This window comes from Urocitellus parryii, chromosome 4 (assembly GCF_045843805.1).
Source record: "Urocitellus parryii isolate mUroPar1 chromosome 4, mUroPar1.hap1, whole genome shotgun sequence".
Classification (NCBI taxonomy): domain Eukaryota; kingdom Metazoa; phylum Chordata; class Mammalia; order Rodentia; family Sciuridae; genus Urocitellus; species Urocitellus parryii.
The window spans coordinates 113,180,551-113,197,626 of record NC_135534.1 but is presented as its reverse complement, the minus strand read 5'-3'; the positions used below and the strand labels follow the sequence as shown (position 1 = coordinate 113,197,626).

Genomic DNA, 17,076 nt, shown 5'->3' with positions numbered 1-17,076 from the left:
GTCAAGGATCAGATGGCTGCATTTGTGTGGGTTGTCTGTATCTTCTATTCTTTTCCATTGGTCTATGTGTTTGTTTTTATGCCAGTACTATGTAATTTTTGTTACTATAGCTCTGTAGTATAATTTGATGTTATATATTGTGATAAATTTGTATATTGCTTTTGGTAATATGATTGTTTTAGCGATATTAATTTTGCCTATCCATGAACATGGGAAGTTTTCCATTTTCTAGTGTCTTCTTCAGTTTCTTTCTTCTGTGTTCTATGATTTTAGGTCTTTCAACTTCTCGGGTTTTTTTTTTTTTTTTTAATGCTAGTGTGAATAGGATTGTTTTCCTGATTTCTTTCTCAGCTATTTCATTTTGGTTTATGGGAAAGTTATTGATTTTTGTATGTTGATTTTGCGTACTGCTACTTTGCTGAATGTGTTTATTACCTCTAGCAGTCTTCTGATTGAGCTTTTCAGATCTTCCAAGTATAGGATCATATCATTTGCAAACAGTTGGTAATTTGATTACTTTCTTTCTTATTTATATTTTTTACTTTCCTAATTGCTCTGGCAAGGCATTCAAGTACTATATTGAATAGGAGTGATCAGAGTAGACATCCTTGTCTTCTATATTTTAGAAGAAATGTTTTCAGTTTTTCCTTGTTCAGTATGATGTTGGTTTTGGGTTTGTCACATTTAGGCTTTATGATGTTGAGATATGTTCCTTCTATCTCTAGTTTCTTCACTGTTTTTTATCAGGAATAGGAACTGACTTGTTTCAAAAACTTTTTCTATGTTGGTCTTGTTAGTTCCATTTCTTCCCTCTTTCTTAAAGGTTGTTGTGTTGTGTAGGAGTCTATTGGATGGGGAACCTATTGCTCCATAATTGATACCCAAAGATTAGTGATTTAAAATCACAACCCCTTTGTTATTGCTTGTGATTGTTAATTAGATGCAACTGGGCAGTTCTTCTGCTGGCCTTGCTGGGTTTATAATACAAGTTGTAATTAGAGGGCACCTGGGGGCTGAAACAGCCAAAGTAGCTTTACTCACATGTAACACCTTTATGGAGGCACATCTCCGTCTCTGTCCGTGTAGCATACACATGGCTAGCTCGGACATGTAGCTAGATTCCCAAGAGCACAAATGAAAGTAGAAGTGTCAGACCTTCTTCAAAACTTGAACCTGGGTTCAGTGCAGGAGGGGACTGCGCATGAGGATGAATTCTGGAAAGTATCTTTGGAGACTTAGTTAGCTACCTGGTAGGTAAGATCCTAAATCTTGATCCTTTGTTATTATCACTTTCACTTTTTTCCTGGTGGAATGTGTTGCCCATTGTGTTTCATTTACCAACTGGAGGTGAAACCTAATGTTCTTCAACTTAAAACTTTTGAGTTTAAACTAGCAAATTATTGTTGCAGAAGAGGGAATACTAGTACTGAGCAAAACAAAAATAACATCTTTAAGCCACTCAACTATTCCATCATGCAATTGTTTTTCCAAACAATTCATTTGCTCTCCCCTGAGCAAGTGATTTGCTACTAGAGATTAGATGTTGTCATGAGTGATACATTGACATGTTATCTATTTTAACTTCTAGGACTCTAATTGTGCTAATAATGTCAGTATCACTAACTGGATAGAAGATACTGACATAGTGACTTCATCAAGTTGTCTTGTCTCATTCTCTCTCTCTGTCCAGTTCCTTTTGAAACAAATACGAAAGCAGAAACAGTCACACCTTCTGATGCTACCCAGAATGATGAAAGAGACCAAAGAGATGGTTCAGACTCTGGCTTATTGAGCTCAATTCCAATGAAAATATATCCCAGTGGAGTGGAATCATTATCAGAGAAGAATGCCAGTGGCACCTCTGCCCCTGATGCCCCCATCATCCTGAGCCCCCCACAAACCCATACGCCAGACACATACAACCTGGTTTGGAGGGCAGGAAAAGATGGCGGACTGCCCATCAATGCCTATTTTGTGAAATATCGAAAGGTAACACCTACTCAATTATCACTTTTATCTTCTCACAATATAACCTGTTTGTATACTGTGTTAGTATTATCTTTTACATTTGTGGAAGGGCAGGACACAGAAGTGCTTCCAGAATGATGAATTTATCATAAATATCCCCCTAGTCATGCTGGATTAACCAGGTTTATGAAAGCAGTAAGAATGACATCTAAATAATTTCCCCCCTAATTGGGATTCTAAACACTCAATAACCACATAGAATTTTTTTTATCTTGGGTGCCAGGCTCTGTAAACCACTTTCAAAACCATAATTGCATTCCTTGCTAGCAGTAGAATACAGTTTATTCAGCAAGTAGAGCAGCTTCTTATTAGAAACAACTGTTTAAATGAAATCTTCTGGCATAATCTCTGACTATTGTTTGCATTTTGGGCTGTCTTCTTAATTGTGTTAAAATCTTATATTGTTCTGTCATTTACTTTGGTGAATCTTGGGCCTGTCTCATTCATTCTTCAGATAATGTTTTTCCTTCATGGTCCTCCCTGGGCTTTTATTAAAGCAAAAGGAGTTTTCCTCTCTTAATAAAATAAACCAACAAAATGTGAGGAGAAATACTCATATTTAAAATCACTTTCTCTCTGTAACACATTTTGGTATCTATTATTGAATTGTTTAGTTAATGATCATCTGTTATTTTTAATGACTGGAAAAACTAAGGTGATGACACTGAGAAGTTTATCCACGATTTCTATTGTAATGATGCTAGATGAGGAAAGTAAGTTTTGCTGGTAATACTATTCACCCTAAAGCCTCATGCAATATTTGTTCTTGGTTTCATTAATCAAGAAATAACTGATTGGATCTCTTTTATCTCCTCCAACACATAGTGAACAATTTCAAAACATGAAGCAAGAATGCTAGAAATATATAATTCATATATATACAAACATTTAATATACTATCTTTATCACATATTTATTCTATGTTTTATGTATTACCAATAATATTACATATGTTTTTTTCCATTAATCCAGTAAGAAAGGTGGTATTGTCCCCATTACAGGTCAAAGGGAATGGACTCTGGGAGGGCCAATGGGGCTGGGAGTCTTCTTACAAGAGTTCTTCCTTCTTATATTTCTTAATGTAGAAAGTATTGTGTCTAATTTACTTATAATAGTACATCACCTCCTCAAACTTCTGTAGAATTAAATGAATTCTAGTTTTTATCAAGTTTTATCTAGTTTATCAAGTTTGATGAAAAGTTTCTGCCCTCTGTCTCCCATTGTTCTGGGATTTCTCTTGAGCAGCTGGACGATGGTGCTGGTATCGTGGGAAGCTGGCACACAGTTCGAGTCCCAGGAAGTGAAAATGAGCTGCATTTAACTGAACTGGAGCCATCCAGTCTTTATGAAGTTTTGATGGTGGCAAGAAGTGCTGCAGGTGAGGGTCAGCCAGCCATGCTCACCTTCCGAACCAGCAAAGGTGAGTATGAATTTCTATTGGAAGAATGATCTGGCTCTCTTGATGTCAATTTATTAGTAAGAATCCTTCTATATAGTAGAGATTCTTGGATATAAATGCAAGATATAAATTCTTGGCTATAATTCTTGGATATAAACAAACTCATTGTAGCATCTCTTTTTTTCCTGCCACATTGGGGCAGTTGTGTTATACTAGTCCATCTAATATTCCATAGGTAAATTTTACATATATATATATATCTCAAAAAGGGCCATTGATACAGTTCAGTGGTAGAGTGCCCCTGGGTTCAGTCCCTAGTACCACCCACACACACATAAATATATAAATATATGAGAATATATGTATATTTATATGTGTATGTGTGTGGTACTGAGGATTAAACTCAGGGTCACTCTACAACTGAACTGTATCAATGGCCCTTTTTATTTTTTATTTTTATACAGGGTCTTGCTAAGTTGCCCAGGCTGGCCTCTTGAACTTGCAACCTTCTTGCGTCAGCCTCCCAAACTGCTGGAATTACAGATATGTACCACTTGACCCAGCTCCAAAAATATTTTCGAAAGCTTGTGATATGCAAGGCTTTAGGATAGGTGATGCAGGGAAGACAGAGATGGACATGACAAGAGCCATCTTAGTTGAGCTATGCTTTGATAGGAAAGGTAAGATATATACTTAAATATCAGCAAGACAGAATTTAATTCTGTTCAGATAATATTTACTGAGTACACAAAATAGGCAAAACTCCTTGCCCTCACAGAGCCCATATTTTAGTTGGGATAGCCTTATACTTAAGTTATAAGTCTTTTTAGAAGGTAGTCTTAACAAGTGAAATGAATTAGGGGACAGATACTTAAAGTGTATAGGGAGGAGTGGTTACAGTTTAAGCAGGTGGCCAGGGAAGTCCTCAACTAGTGATCAGCTGCAGAGCAACTTGAAAGAGAGAAAGTAGAAAGTCATGCGGGTATCAGGGGAAAGAACATTTTTAGCAGAGAAGAGCAGGTCCCAAGGCCCCAGGGTGGGGTATGATTATCATGACCCCTAGAAATATCAAGGGGCCACTGTGACATGAGCAAAGTAAGGAGGGGGTGGCTATTATGGAAAGGTGCTCAGGGAGATGACAGGGTAGTCAAATCACACAGTACTCTGTGTATTTTGCAAGGACTTTTATTTTTCCTCTAGGTGAGCTGGAGCTTTTGAGCAGAGCAGTGATGTGATGTGCTAACTGGTGATTCTCTGCTAATAGGGCATGAAGTGCAGGTGGACTGGAGGAAGGCAGGGATGTAGGCAAAGATACCTACATATGACAGGTGCTAGGAGATTTCTAAACAGGGTGCAAGAGTACATGGGAAGGATCGTCCTGTGGAGCAATTGGGAGGGAAGGCTTGATTGAAGATGCCATCATGGCTGGCCAGGAATCAGTGGGTGGAGATGGGAACTGGGTGGAAGAGTTTTTCAGTTTGTCAGTGTAATAAAAGGGAGATCTAAGGATTGAGAAGAAATTATCTATTAGCCTTTGAGAAAGATTGTTCTGTCTGATTACTAAGTGTGGCCAGAAAATAATGAATACTTCCTAAATGCATCTTGTGTTAATTTTCACCATCAGTCCTTAGTTATAATGACTCTAGCTTATAAATATGGAAGAATAAACATGTATTTCAGTTTTCTTAAAAAGTCACTTGATGTCTCTTTTTGCCTATTGAAATATTGAAACGTATTGTGACCTTTTTCCTGTGGAAAAAATTTAGCAGGAGTTCTTTAAAATGAATTTTATTTTAAAATTAAGGAATATGTACAGTTAAAAAAAGGGCTAATTGTTTAAGCCTTCACTCTCCTCCTTTGACTTCTTCACAAGAAGACACTTTTAGCTTTCTTTTAAAGATACAAGAAAAAGACGAAGTAATATTTTATCAATTCCTAAGCTCAGTTAAGTATATATAATATAGGTGATAGCTTTTGATGCTGTAGAAGATAAATTCATATCTATAGCTATGTGTCAGTTGAGTTTCATAGTAATCTTAAAAAAAAAAAAGGTGTTACCTAAATAAGCTTATGTTGCAGTGGTTTTCGTTTATTTTATTTTAAACCTTCCTAGAAAAAACAGCATCATCAAAAAACTCCCAGGCCTCTTCTCCACCCGTGGGCATCCCTAAGCATCCTGTGGTTTCAGAGGCAGCAAACAACAATTTTGGAGTGGTGCTTACAGATTCCGCCAGGCATAGTGGAGGTAAAGAAAGGAGTCTTCATTTTATTTATTTGCTTATGTGTGTAACTGCCCCATTTCAGGCTTTTGGGAAATGGAAGAGAAATAGAGTGTATTGGTTATTCAAATTATATTTCCACATAGCTCTAATAGGTTCTATTTCAACCATTTTTAACATTCAGGCCTTAAACATTGGCAACCAGTGTCATGATTATTATTTTACCTAAGAAAACTCAGATTCAAAATGTTCTCCTACCAAGTTTTTATAACTCATGAAAAGGGGTTTTTTGTCTCTTCTTTAGCAAAAAAAATGAAATTTACATTTTAAGTTCTGAAAATCTGAATTATTGTGTGTTTGTGACTTTTCAGAATGTATGGTGGTACAATGTTAAATTATTTTACTGAAAGATAACATGTCATATTTACTACTATTGCTGTATCTAGTTAATCTTAGGATTTTTAAAGTTTTTGTGCAGTAAAATATTCAAAAGATTTATTTTTAAAATTTAAACTTCATATTAACAGTGTGCTATGCCTCACCCCCAATATGCTGGGTATCAAACCCAGGGCCTTGTGTATGCTCAGCAAGCTTGTTGAGCACAATCCCAAACCCCCTAAGTGCTTTTTGTGTTTGTGCTAATGCTTGGGACAGTTAGGGAAGACTTCACATTTCACTGCTGAGCTCTTAAAGTTTGTAGATTTCTCTCTCGTGTTTTTATACTTTTCCATGAATTTGTCTCAGACAAAATGAGGTCAAAACACTTTGACTCTGTCGTCAATATCATGAGCCTTGGTTTCCTCAGTTCTTCTACCTCAGAGAAGGCACATTTCCAGTATCTTAAGTAGATTACTCATATGGGTATCACCTTTATGTGACTAAAGTTAACATTTGAAAATCAAAAACTTTATTTATTTAACAAACCCTGTGGAAGACACTTTGCTAAATGCTAGAACAGCAGAGGAAAAAAAATAATCCTTGCTTTCAGGGAGTTTATGGTGGATGATAGAGATACCTAAACCCACACTAATGAGTGGATGAAATTAACAATGAAGCTAGTAACAACAGAGTAGGTAACATAGACAAGCCAGGAACAACAATTTTGATTTTTTCTGCTTGAAATTATATCTGTGGTCACAAAAGAAATACTCAAGTCCCCCGCTTACAGAGGAGGATGAATAGCAACAAGAGAAGCTCTTTAGCAACCTGAGCTAAGCCTCAGAGGACAAGAATGACACAGTGAGGTGAAGAAACAGGAAAAGAGGTTCTACGCAAAGACATCTCCTTGTGCAGAGATGGACAAATGACAGGCTTTATTTAGAGATAAGAGATCTTATTTACTGTGACTGGTTGCCGGGAGGATGATGCAAGTGTCGGGGAGACAGGTAGGTGCCAGGTGCCTTGTATGACACCCTAGTTTATCTTTCTCTGGGAGCTAAAGAACTAACGGATTTTAAAGATGGAGAGGGAGGAATGGCAAAAGGTAAGGCTGGAAAAATAAAGAGGATGGTAACAGTATGAATGAAGAGGAGGTCACGTGTGTGATTAGAGGAAGAAATCATCATTGAAGGAGGGAGAGAGATGGTGATTTGGGCTTGGGCAACTAGGGATCATTTACTAGTGTGGCTAATAGGAGATTATGGATTCAGTTCTGAAAGTCCTGAGTTTGGAGTTATCCAAGCAGAGAAAACCCTAAGAAATGACTTATTTGATCTTTGTAATAACTAATGAGGAAGGCAGCTTATCCATTTTATACATTAGGAGATGAGGCTCCAGGAGGTCTAGCAGCATGCCTGAGGTCATACAGACAGAGCTGCTATTCAAGTCCATATCTTCCAACTTGTTAAAAGTCACTTGCTGTTTCTTTTAGATATGAAAGATATCCTTCTCTATAGAGGTATTTTCCCCAGTAACTTTTTTTTTCCTATTTGATCCTTTGGTATTTGGTGAATTTGAACCGCATATGAATCAATGGGAAAAAAGTCATTTGGTGGTCTAGTATTTTTAAGAGATTCACTAACAGTTCTATTCATTCTGTTTTCATTGCTTTCTAATTAAAAGGAATACAGTAAGTATTAAAGTTGCCTGCTTTGAATATATTCCTCTTTTTATCCCTTAAATGATGCTTTTAAAATTCTGTGGTTTTCATATAAGTACTGTGTTCAACATTATTTCTTCTTTCTTATGTATTTGGAATGAGGATTGAGGAGGTCTAGTTAGGATGGAAGTATTTTGTGACTTAGGCTAAAGAGGCAGGGCTCCCTTGGTGGATTTGCCACAATCCAGTCATCATGGCCCAGAGTTGCCCCTCCACTTTCCAGCTTTAGAAACTTAGTTGTCACTATGCCAAAAGATCTTTGGTCTCTTGAGAAACAGCTCACATTTACAAATTGCACAGTGAATATGACTAATGTAAACTAGAATGGCAATTTAATAGTTTGTAATGTAACTGTCATACAAGCCAGATCGTTTCTCTCAGCATCCTTCTCTCGTGGGAACTAGGTGGGAAGCCAGTTACATGACCACCAAATTACCTGATCAGTGAGATGAGTTAGGTACATGATTGAATCCTGCAGTTTCTACCTGCCACAGGTAGAATTTGAGGACTTCTAATTTGAGGACTAGGGTATATTGAAAGCTACCCCAAATTAGTTCCCTGGCCCCATTTTCTTCATGTTCAGGGGGATCGTCTTTCTAATAGCATCTTTCTTTGGTTATATATCTTGTCTTCCTGCTTTCATCCTGAATAACATTCTCCCCAGCCACTATTATTAGTATTGATTTTATAGTCAAATTTTATCTCTACTTGCTGCTTGCAGTCTGTATTTTGGAATAGCTCATAATCTTGAGGTATATTAAAATAGGATATAATAGTAATAGTTAATATAATACCCAGCAGGTTGCTGAATATGTTTATGTAATTTAGGTGGATAAAGAAAAAATATTTAAATAAGATAATTCATAATTATGAGAATTTATCCTAAACTATAACCAATGCTTAAAGCACCAAATAATAATTTTTTTTTACACATTGTCTTGGTCATGAACCTAAAATACCATAGTCAAAATTATATTTACTAACTTAGTCTTTCAGAGCTAATTATCAAGCCTACAGTTCATTTTACTTTTCTTTCCTTTTATTTTCTACATCTGATCATTTCATTTCCCATTCACTTTTAAATGGGAAATGGAACATAGCCACGATATTATGAACTCTGGCAAAAAATTTAGTGAGGAACCTTTAATAACATGAGATTTGAGATTTATTCCTTTTAGTTTATTTGAGTTATTCTTGTCTCTGACACTGTGGGTTATTGTGGAATGAATGTTTCCATTTTCAGTTCCAGAGGCTCCAGATCGGCCTACTATCTCCACTGCATCAGAGACCTCTGTGTATGTCACTTGGATTCCCCGGGCGAATGGTGGGTCTCCAATTACTGCCTTCAAGGTGGAATATAAGAGGATGAGGACTAGTGATTGGCTGGTGGCAGCTGAAGATATCCCTCCCTCCAAACTTTCTGTGGAAGTTCGTAGTTTAGAACCAGGTAGTAATATTCAAATGTTTTCTTTCTTTTTAACCACCAGTGCTAACTTTATTTAAATACAGATTTTTAATAATCTTGTGTGTTTCTTTTCTAATTGTTAAAGTAATGAATGCTTGTTGTCTTTACTTCTGGGTTTTAGATTGTTGTTGTTTATTTGCCATTGGAAATAATGTTGTGATTCATCTTTCTATGTATGTGTTTTGATATGATAGAATGTTATAGGAAGAAAATCTTGCTATTTCATTAAACTTGTTTGATTAGATGTTGAATCTCAGCACAGTTATACTCAATATACTTATGAGACCATAAACACTTCTTCTATAAATTTTGTTTCATCAGAGGATTTCCTCCCTACCCCCCAAATCTTGAGATTATATTAAAGAAATTAAGCCATAAAATAGATAAAAATTAAGGCAGTATTTGTTTGGATTCATGACAATTTTCACTTCTGGACTTTTAAATGTACACTAGTAGGAAATGCCTGTGTTTGTCTAACTGTGTTTTGTGAGGAGTGTAGGAATCCATCAGCATAGTCGGGAGAATGCAGCTTTTTAAATGTGGTTGTGAAGCTGAGTAACATTTCAGAGATTGAAAGTATTGTCTTCAGAAGCCCAGTTGTTGTTTTTGAGTGATTAGGAAACTCGGTATTAGGATTTTGATTTATTCTTTAGGTTTAGGTTAAAATTTTTAAAAATTCATAACCCTTAGAATTTGTAATATCTACTCCCCCACAAATTCCTTCTGTGATCATTTAAATCTGCTCCTCCTTATTCTAGTACCTTTGAAACCAGAATGTCATCTGCTGTTACCCACATGGTGCCTGTTTATAAATGTTAAATTTTGGCTAAGTTGTTTCTTTCATAATGAAAAGAACCTGGTGTTGGGGATAAATACTTCAGCTAATCCTGGCTCAAATGGGTGTGACTTTGAGTGGGAAAATGAAGAGTGAATGTCCCTTTCCCTGTTCTCTACCTGCTCCTTCTATGTCATTAATCTTCCACAGCTTTGGTTCTAATAATGACTTGAAATCCTGAACCCAAAGTATAGAACAACCCCCTGCAGTTGATTGAAATTGGCAAGTGGGTTGAAATTTATTTTCTGTGCCAACATCAGTGTGTCATTGTAGTTAGGCACTTAAGCACAACTGCCATAGTTTGAATAGTCTGCCTTCAGATATGGCCTTTTATGGTTATGGGTTGTTTTTGTTTTTTCCCCAAAAGGTTCAACGTACAAATTTAGGGTCATTGCCATCAACCATTATGGTGAGAGTTTTCGAAGTTCGGCTTCTCGTCCCTATCAGGTGGCTGGATTCCCCAAACGTTTTTCCAATCGACCGATAACTGGACCTCATATCGCCTACACAGAGGCTGTTAGTGACACACAGATCATGCTAAAGTGGACGGTATGTAAACATCTTTTCTAATGAGAATATTTCCTGGTTTGTTTCTGTTAACAATTTAATATTCTCATGATGTGAGCAACAAATGGTTGAACCTTAAGTTGAGGGGAAATTGAAAGCCATCAATTTTTGTCTAAAGGCACGTGGTCTAAGAGGGGTGTGGTTAAAAATAAAATTAGTGTTTCCGCAGCTCTTATTCAAGTGTTGTTAACCTAATTGCCATGTTATGCCTTTGAACCTAGTGAAGTGCATACTGGTTTGGTTTTGTTTGGTCCAGCATTTGGCTTACTGCTCTTATTACCTTTGAATACCTTTGAATTAAGTTTAAAATGGCCATTAAATATGCTTGAAAAATGAAGCTATATTACCATACTGGTAAAGAAATCTTAATAGGTATAACAGTTAACATTCTTTTTGTCTTTGACAATTCTTTACTACTACTACTTTTTTTTTTTTAGTACATTCCATCAAGTAACAATAACACTCCCATTCAAGGATTTTATATCTATTACCGACCAACAGATAGTGACAATGACAGTGACTATAAGAGGGATGTTGTAGAAGGTAAGTCCCACTGGCAAACTGGAGTGCCCATGAAGGAACTTTGAAGGGACAGGCCTTATAAACATGAAATGCATCATCACAAGTTAGGATAGAGTAAAAAATGAAATTGAATATGTACTATCATTGTTGAATTTGTTTCAATTTTTCCAGTTTATTTATATAGTACAAAACATATTCATTGTAGAAAGTTATAAAAGTTAGGGGGGAAATATGATTTTTCAGTAGTTCATCTGAAAAAGATTCTGATTTCTTTTTTTCTCTAAATGACCAACAATCTATGTATAAATCAGTGGCAACTTCTATCTACATTTAAAAAATAATGTCTCAAACAGTTTCTTTGTCTGTACCAGAAATATCACATCTTAAGCACATTATCCACTTTTGGAGATACTAAGAAATTGGAATGCATGTAGAGAAGAAAAAGAAAGCAGACACAATGGTGAAGGGTGTCAACACTGCTTTTGTAATATTTAAGACAAAATTCAGAATTTCCAATTCAGTTCCTGCCTCCACCTTCAGCCATGTCTCCTGCATCTCTCCCTTCCTCATTGAATACCCACCACACTTACCTTCTTTCAGCTTCCTCATGTGCACCAACATTTTTCTTGTCTCAGGACCTTGGCAGAGGGTAGTTCCTACCACCTACTATACCACTGTCCCCACACTTTACCAAGATATACCTACTTTTTCCTCTGGGGTGTTTAAATGTTACTCCCTCAGATAAATCTTCCCAAAAGTTCTGAAAATATTTGCTTAATGTGTGTCTTCCCTACCAAATATTAACCTCCCTGTGGACATGGGGCCCCTTCTCTCACTGCTCTGTCCCCAGTCTTTACAGTGGTGAGGTGCTCAGTATTGAATGAATGAAAGATTATAAATGGAATCTCAGAAGAACAGTGGACTATCTAGTGATGCTCAGAATGGAAAAAAGAAGACCGAGAGAAGCAACACAATAGCTGTCTTCATGTATTTACTGTTATGTGGAAGAGGAGCTAAGTCAGTTAGGGGATGGGGGGTTATAAGGAAATAATGTAAGAACTTTCTAACATAGCATGTCTAATGTAGATTTCCTCACAAAATAATAGACTCCCTAGCTTCGAAAGTATAGAAGCTGGATACCTCTCTCTTTCTTCCTTCTTTCCCTCCCTTCCTTCCTTCTTTCTTTCTCTCTGTGTGTTTTTGTGTGGTGCTGGGTATTGAATCCAGGGCCTTGCACACATTACCAAGTATTCTACTATTGAGCTGCACCCCAGCCTAAAGGTGCCTAATTCTTAGTAATATCTTGGATAGGTTTCTTGCTCTGGGAGGAGGTCTTTTTTCACTCCCAGATTCTGATTCTTTGAGATATTAAATTTCTTGGCTGAGAGTGTAGCTCAGAGGTACAGTGTGTGCAAAGTCTTGGGTTCCATACTCAGCATCAAAAAAAAAAAAAAAAAAAAGAAAAGAAAGAAAGAAATATTAAGTGTTTTAATGAATCATGTCAGAAAATTGTCCTAGGCCAAGGTTATTTTCCATGACTTGTTGACATCAAATGTCAACATATAGTTTTTGTTACAACAAATTTCTTTTTTTAAAAAAACTTTTTCTTCTTTTTAGTTATACATGATGACAGTAGAGTGTATTTTGGCATATCATACATCCATAGAGTATAACTTCCCATTTTAATGGCTGTACATGATTTACACTGATCATGTATTCACATATGAATATAGGAAATATAACAAATTCCTTTAAATATGCTGTATTATATTTCTCTATTGTCTCATTCTTTTTAATATCTATCCAATGGAATTTTGTCATATAATGAAAAATTTATGATCTGAGCTCTTATACTTGGCATATAGTAGGTAGATGTTGAATCATTTTTAAATGAAGGAATGATTGTTTCCCTTCTGCTATAATTTGTAGTGGCAAAGCTGTTCTGTGCCTTTCAAAGTTAAGACTGTAATGGTCTTGAGGGAGAGAAGGGTCTGGAAGGAGCATGGAGGGACATTGGTGATGTCAGCAATGTACTTTCTTGACTGGGTATTGGCTATGTTCACTTTGTGAACATTCATTGAGATGTACAGTTTTTTGTAACTTTTCTGTATGCATATTATATATCAACAAAAAGCCTATTAAGAAAGAAATAGTAAGAATTTTGATGATTCTGCCTTTTGGTCTTATCTAAGTCTTCCTTTTATTTAACTGGGTTATGGGAATGAAAAGTCAGATTTTTATTTAAATATTTTTTACAGTAAACATTTGTTTATGAGGTAGCTCTGAATAGTTTAAGACAAATATAAATGAAATGAATATCCATTTCTGTCTCTTTTAGTGTCCACTTCTCCCTTCCTAGTTCTACTTTGTAGGAATATCTGCTGGTAAACAGTTTTTAAACTATATTCTCTAGGCAAATCTTTGAGCCTTAACAAACTTCTGTGATGTCATTGTCAAGCATGGAACTTGGAAATTAGTTCAACAAAAGCTTTGTGTCTAGTATAGTGTCTGCAAATGTTGAATTTTTCCTTATGGTTCAGGAAGAACTGTTTATAAATATAATACATTGAGCAGTTAGATGTTTAAGTGGGCTTCACTGTGCTGTGTAATTTGCTTATTCCTATTTTTGATTTTATACATTTGAAATTCTTTTTGTGGTATTTGGAACCATTGGTTTGTTTTCCTAAACCCAGTAACAAAAATACTCATCATTTGGACTTAAAATTTTTCTTTAAAACTTTTTGATTCTTACACATAATCAAAAATTTAAAACTTAAGCTTTAAAAAAATTGAAGCAATTAAATTTTTAAAAACACAGTACAAGAACAGTTATTTAATTGAAATTATCCAACCTTCCGAATTAAGTTTCACATTTAGGTAAACTATAAATGTTTCCAGCATACCAGTGCTTTTAGGCTGAATATTTTTATCTTGTTGAGTTCCAAGTAAATCAAATCTAAGGTCATTCTTTTAAGTCCGTGCTTTTCTTTCTCTGTGGAAAGTCCTTACCTTTTATAAAACATCTTTTGGGAAAATAAAGGATAAGTGCTCATTGATTGGTTATAAGCCAATTAATGTGCATCATTGTCTTATTCATCAGTGATTAGTAGATTCCTTCTCTTTGCTGATAATTCCTAAAATTTTAGCCATTGGAGGAATTTGTGTAACAACAGAACATGATGGGCTGGAGATGTGGCTCAAGCGGTAGCGCGCTCGCCTGGCATGCGTGCGGCCCGGGTTCGATCCTCAGCACCACATACCAACAAAGATGTTGTGTCCGCCGAGAACTAAAAAAAAATAAATATTAAAAATTCTCTCTCTCTCTCTCTCTCCTCTCTCACTCTCTCTTTAAAAAAAAAAAAAAAAAAAAAAACAACAACAGAACATGAACCTAATAGGATAGATATTATTTTAACTCTTTTCTCTTAGTTACATATCAGAAACCTAGTTTGATTCCATTTGTACTAGTGCTGTGAAAGGAAAACTTCAAGTCTAGGTTAGTAATTATTCAAGAGAATGTTTATAATAGGTGGGTATAGGACCAGCTCAAGAAAGACCTATGGCTAGAGTAAAAATATAAGCCTTTTGGGAAGTTTTTAGATTTTAGAAATAGGTCTGTTCCAGTTTCAAACAGTTTTGGGATAAAAAAAAATGGGGGGAACAGCTCTCTTTACATTTATAGACAGGGCATAGAATTCCTCACTTCTTGAGCCTTCAGAGACCCTTGATCCTAAAACAAGCAGATTTTCTTTTTTATAAAATGAGTCTATATGAGAGAGGGATCGTGTATTGGTGACTGGGAGGGGGATTGCACTTCCTGATTGAAATGTTTTTGTCTGTGTTGCATTAGAAAGGAGCCTGTGATACTGGTCCTGTCAGCCAAGTGGATTTGAGTTGTGCGTGTGGTTTTGTTGGTTTTGTTTTTTTCTCTCCTTTAATTAATTCTTAAATCAGTTGGTGGTATACTTGAATTTCTAAGAAATAGTGGAAACAGTTTGAAGAGTGTTTTCTAAGAGGGATTAAGAGTGCTCGAAGAGTTAATTAAATCTGGCAAAAGTGTCCCTGTTTATGAAAGTTTGTCACAGGCCCATGGAAGTGAAAATGGAGAGTGATTTATATTGGAGTGTTCAGTTAAGGAGTGTTTCTAAATGAAACCTTGGCTGTGTGCCATGGATAACAGAATCATTCTATTAGAGATACTTGTGTGGTTTGGAGACCCGGACTCAAAGGGAAAGTGGCTTTGGGAGCAGCTGCTGAAAGTTTCCCATACTAAGTATTGCTTTTTGTTGATTCTGTGCAATTTATTAAGGTATTTTTTTATGAATCAGTCCATGGGTTGTGTCCATGACAATGGACATGAGAGTTTCTCTGAGGTCTTTCTTGAAACTGATCACTTGTTCTGGGTGGTACACTGTTTGCTTATCTCATATGTAGTAATGCTTTTTGGTGGTGGATGTAGTGGATTGACTTTGGGGCTAAAATGTAGGCCAAAGGACTTGAAATTGTCTTACCTATGCATGAGGTTAATGTGTATTTTATGAAAGACTCACCACTAATTATTTTTATTAAGTCAAGTATTACTGTCAAAATACAATAGCTTTAACTCACTCTATCTCTTTACCTTTATTCCATGCTACTTAATAGAAATGCTACTTACTTGTGGCACATTATTCAAATACCTAATATTTACATTTTTATTGCATACACCATACTGGGTGGTGATGGATGCTATTTTAACCTCATTCTGAAAAATTGAATAATTTTATTGACATAATCATTTAGGTTGTATGATGTGCAAATCTTATTTTTTATTTTTCTTTTCTAGGTTCAAAGCAGTGGCACATGATTGGTCACCTCCAGCCAGAAACCTCCTATGATATTAAAATGCAATGCTTTAATGAAGGAGGAGAGAGTGAGTTTAGCAATGTGATGATCTGTGAGACTAAAGGTAGGAGAGGGGTGAGAATTTGTGCTTTCTCCCTGGGCAGTATACAGATTCCGAACTCTGGATGATTCCTTCAGACTGTTGATATATTTCCCTAAGGGAATTTCTGCTTTGCTCCATTTTCTAGGTGCTGACATTTAGACTATCCCAACATAAATATAGTATGTTGGTTAGAGAACTTGTCTAAAAAACATCTACATTAGCATTAATTCTGCTTATTAATTTCTGTGTAACTCTGAATAAATTAATTCCCTTCTCTTTTAATCCATGCAGAGAATAGAGATTTTCTAATTGCTTTCTGAGATTTCTGTGAGAATTAGAATTCTAACAAAACCATAGATATTAAGAAAAAGTGCTACGTATGTGTTTAGTCAGTTTTCTGTTACTGTAATGAAATACTTGAGGCTGGGTACTTTATAAAGAGAAGAGGTTTATTTCCGGAGAGTAAAGGATGTGGCATTGGCATTAGCTCAGCTCTGATGAGAACCTCATCACACATAAAATCACAGTGATAGGAATGTATGCAAGGGAGAGATCACTTGGTGAGACAGAAAGCCAGAATGTCCAGGAAGATGTCAGGCTTTTTTGTTTGTTTGTTTTTGTTTTTGCTTTTAGAGAGAGAGAGAATTTTAGTATTTATTTTTTAGTTTTCGGCGGACACAACATCTTTGTATGTGGTACTGAGGATCGAACCCGGGCCGCACGCATGCCAGGCGGGCATGCTACCGCTTGAGCCACATCCCCAGCCGGATGTCATGTTTGTTTTAACAACCCTTTTATGAGAACTAACTCTAGTCCATAAGACTATCACTTTCTCCCTAGGGCAGTCCCCCCACTGAACACCCTCTAGGCTCTACCTCTTAAAATTGCCGCCACCTCCTAACATGGTCACACTGGGAACCAAGCTTCTAACACATGAACTCTTGGAAACACGTTTAAATAGCAGTAAGTTGCTTTATTGACATATATGTACACAATACACACAAAAAAGAAATTTT

At 36.1% G+C, this 17,076-nt stretch overlaps 1 protein-coding gene across 1 annotated transcript in view; it reads left to right on the top strand.

Annotated features, from left to right (window-relative positions):
• Positions 1-17,076, top strand: part of Cdon (cell adhesion associated, oncogene regulated) — a 93,936-nt gene that overhangs the window by 52,237 nt on the left and 24,623 nt on the right. Inside the window, exons 9-15 of the mRNA XM_026404622.2 lie at positions 1,691-1,989; positions 3,274-3,448; positions 5,541-5,672; positions 8,988-9,191; positions 10,412-10,593; positions 11,049-11,154; positions 15,959-16,081. Of these exons, the coding sequence (XP_026260407.2) occupies positions 1,691-1,989; positions 3,274-3,448; positions 5,541-5,672; positions 8,988-9,191; positions 10,412-10,593; positions 11,049-11,154; positions 15,959-16,081 (1,221 nt within the window). The remainder of the gene's footprint in view (positions 1-1,690; positions 1,990-3,273; positions 3,449-5,540; positions 5,673-8,987; positions 9,192-10,411; positions 10,594-11,048; positions 11,155-15,958; positions 16,082-17,076) is intronic.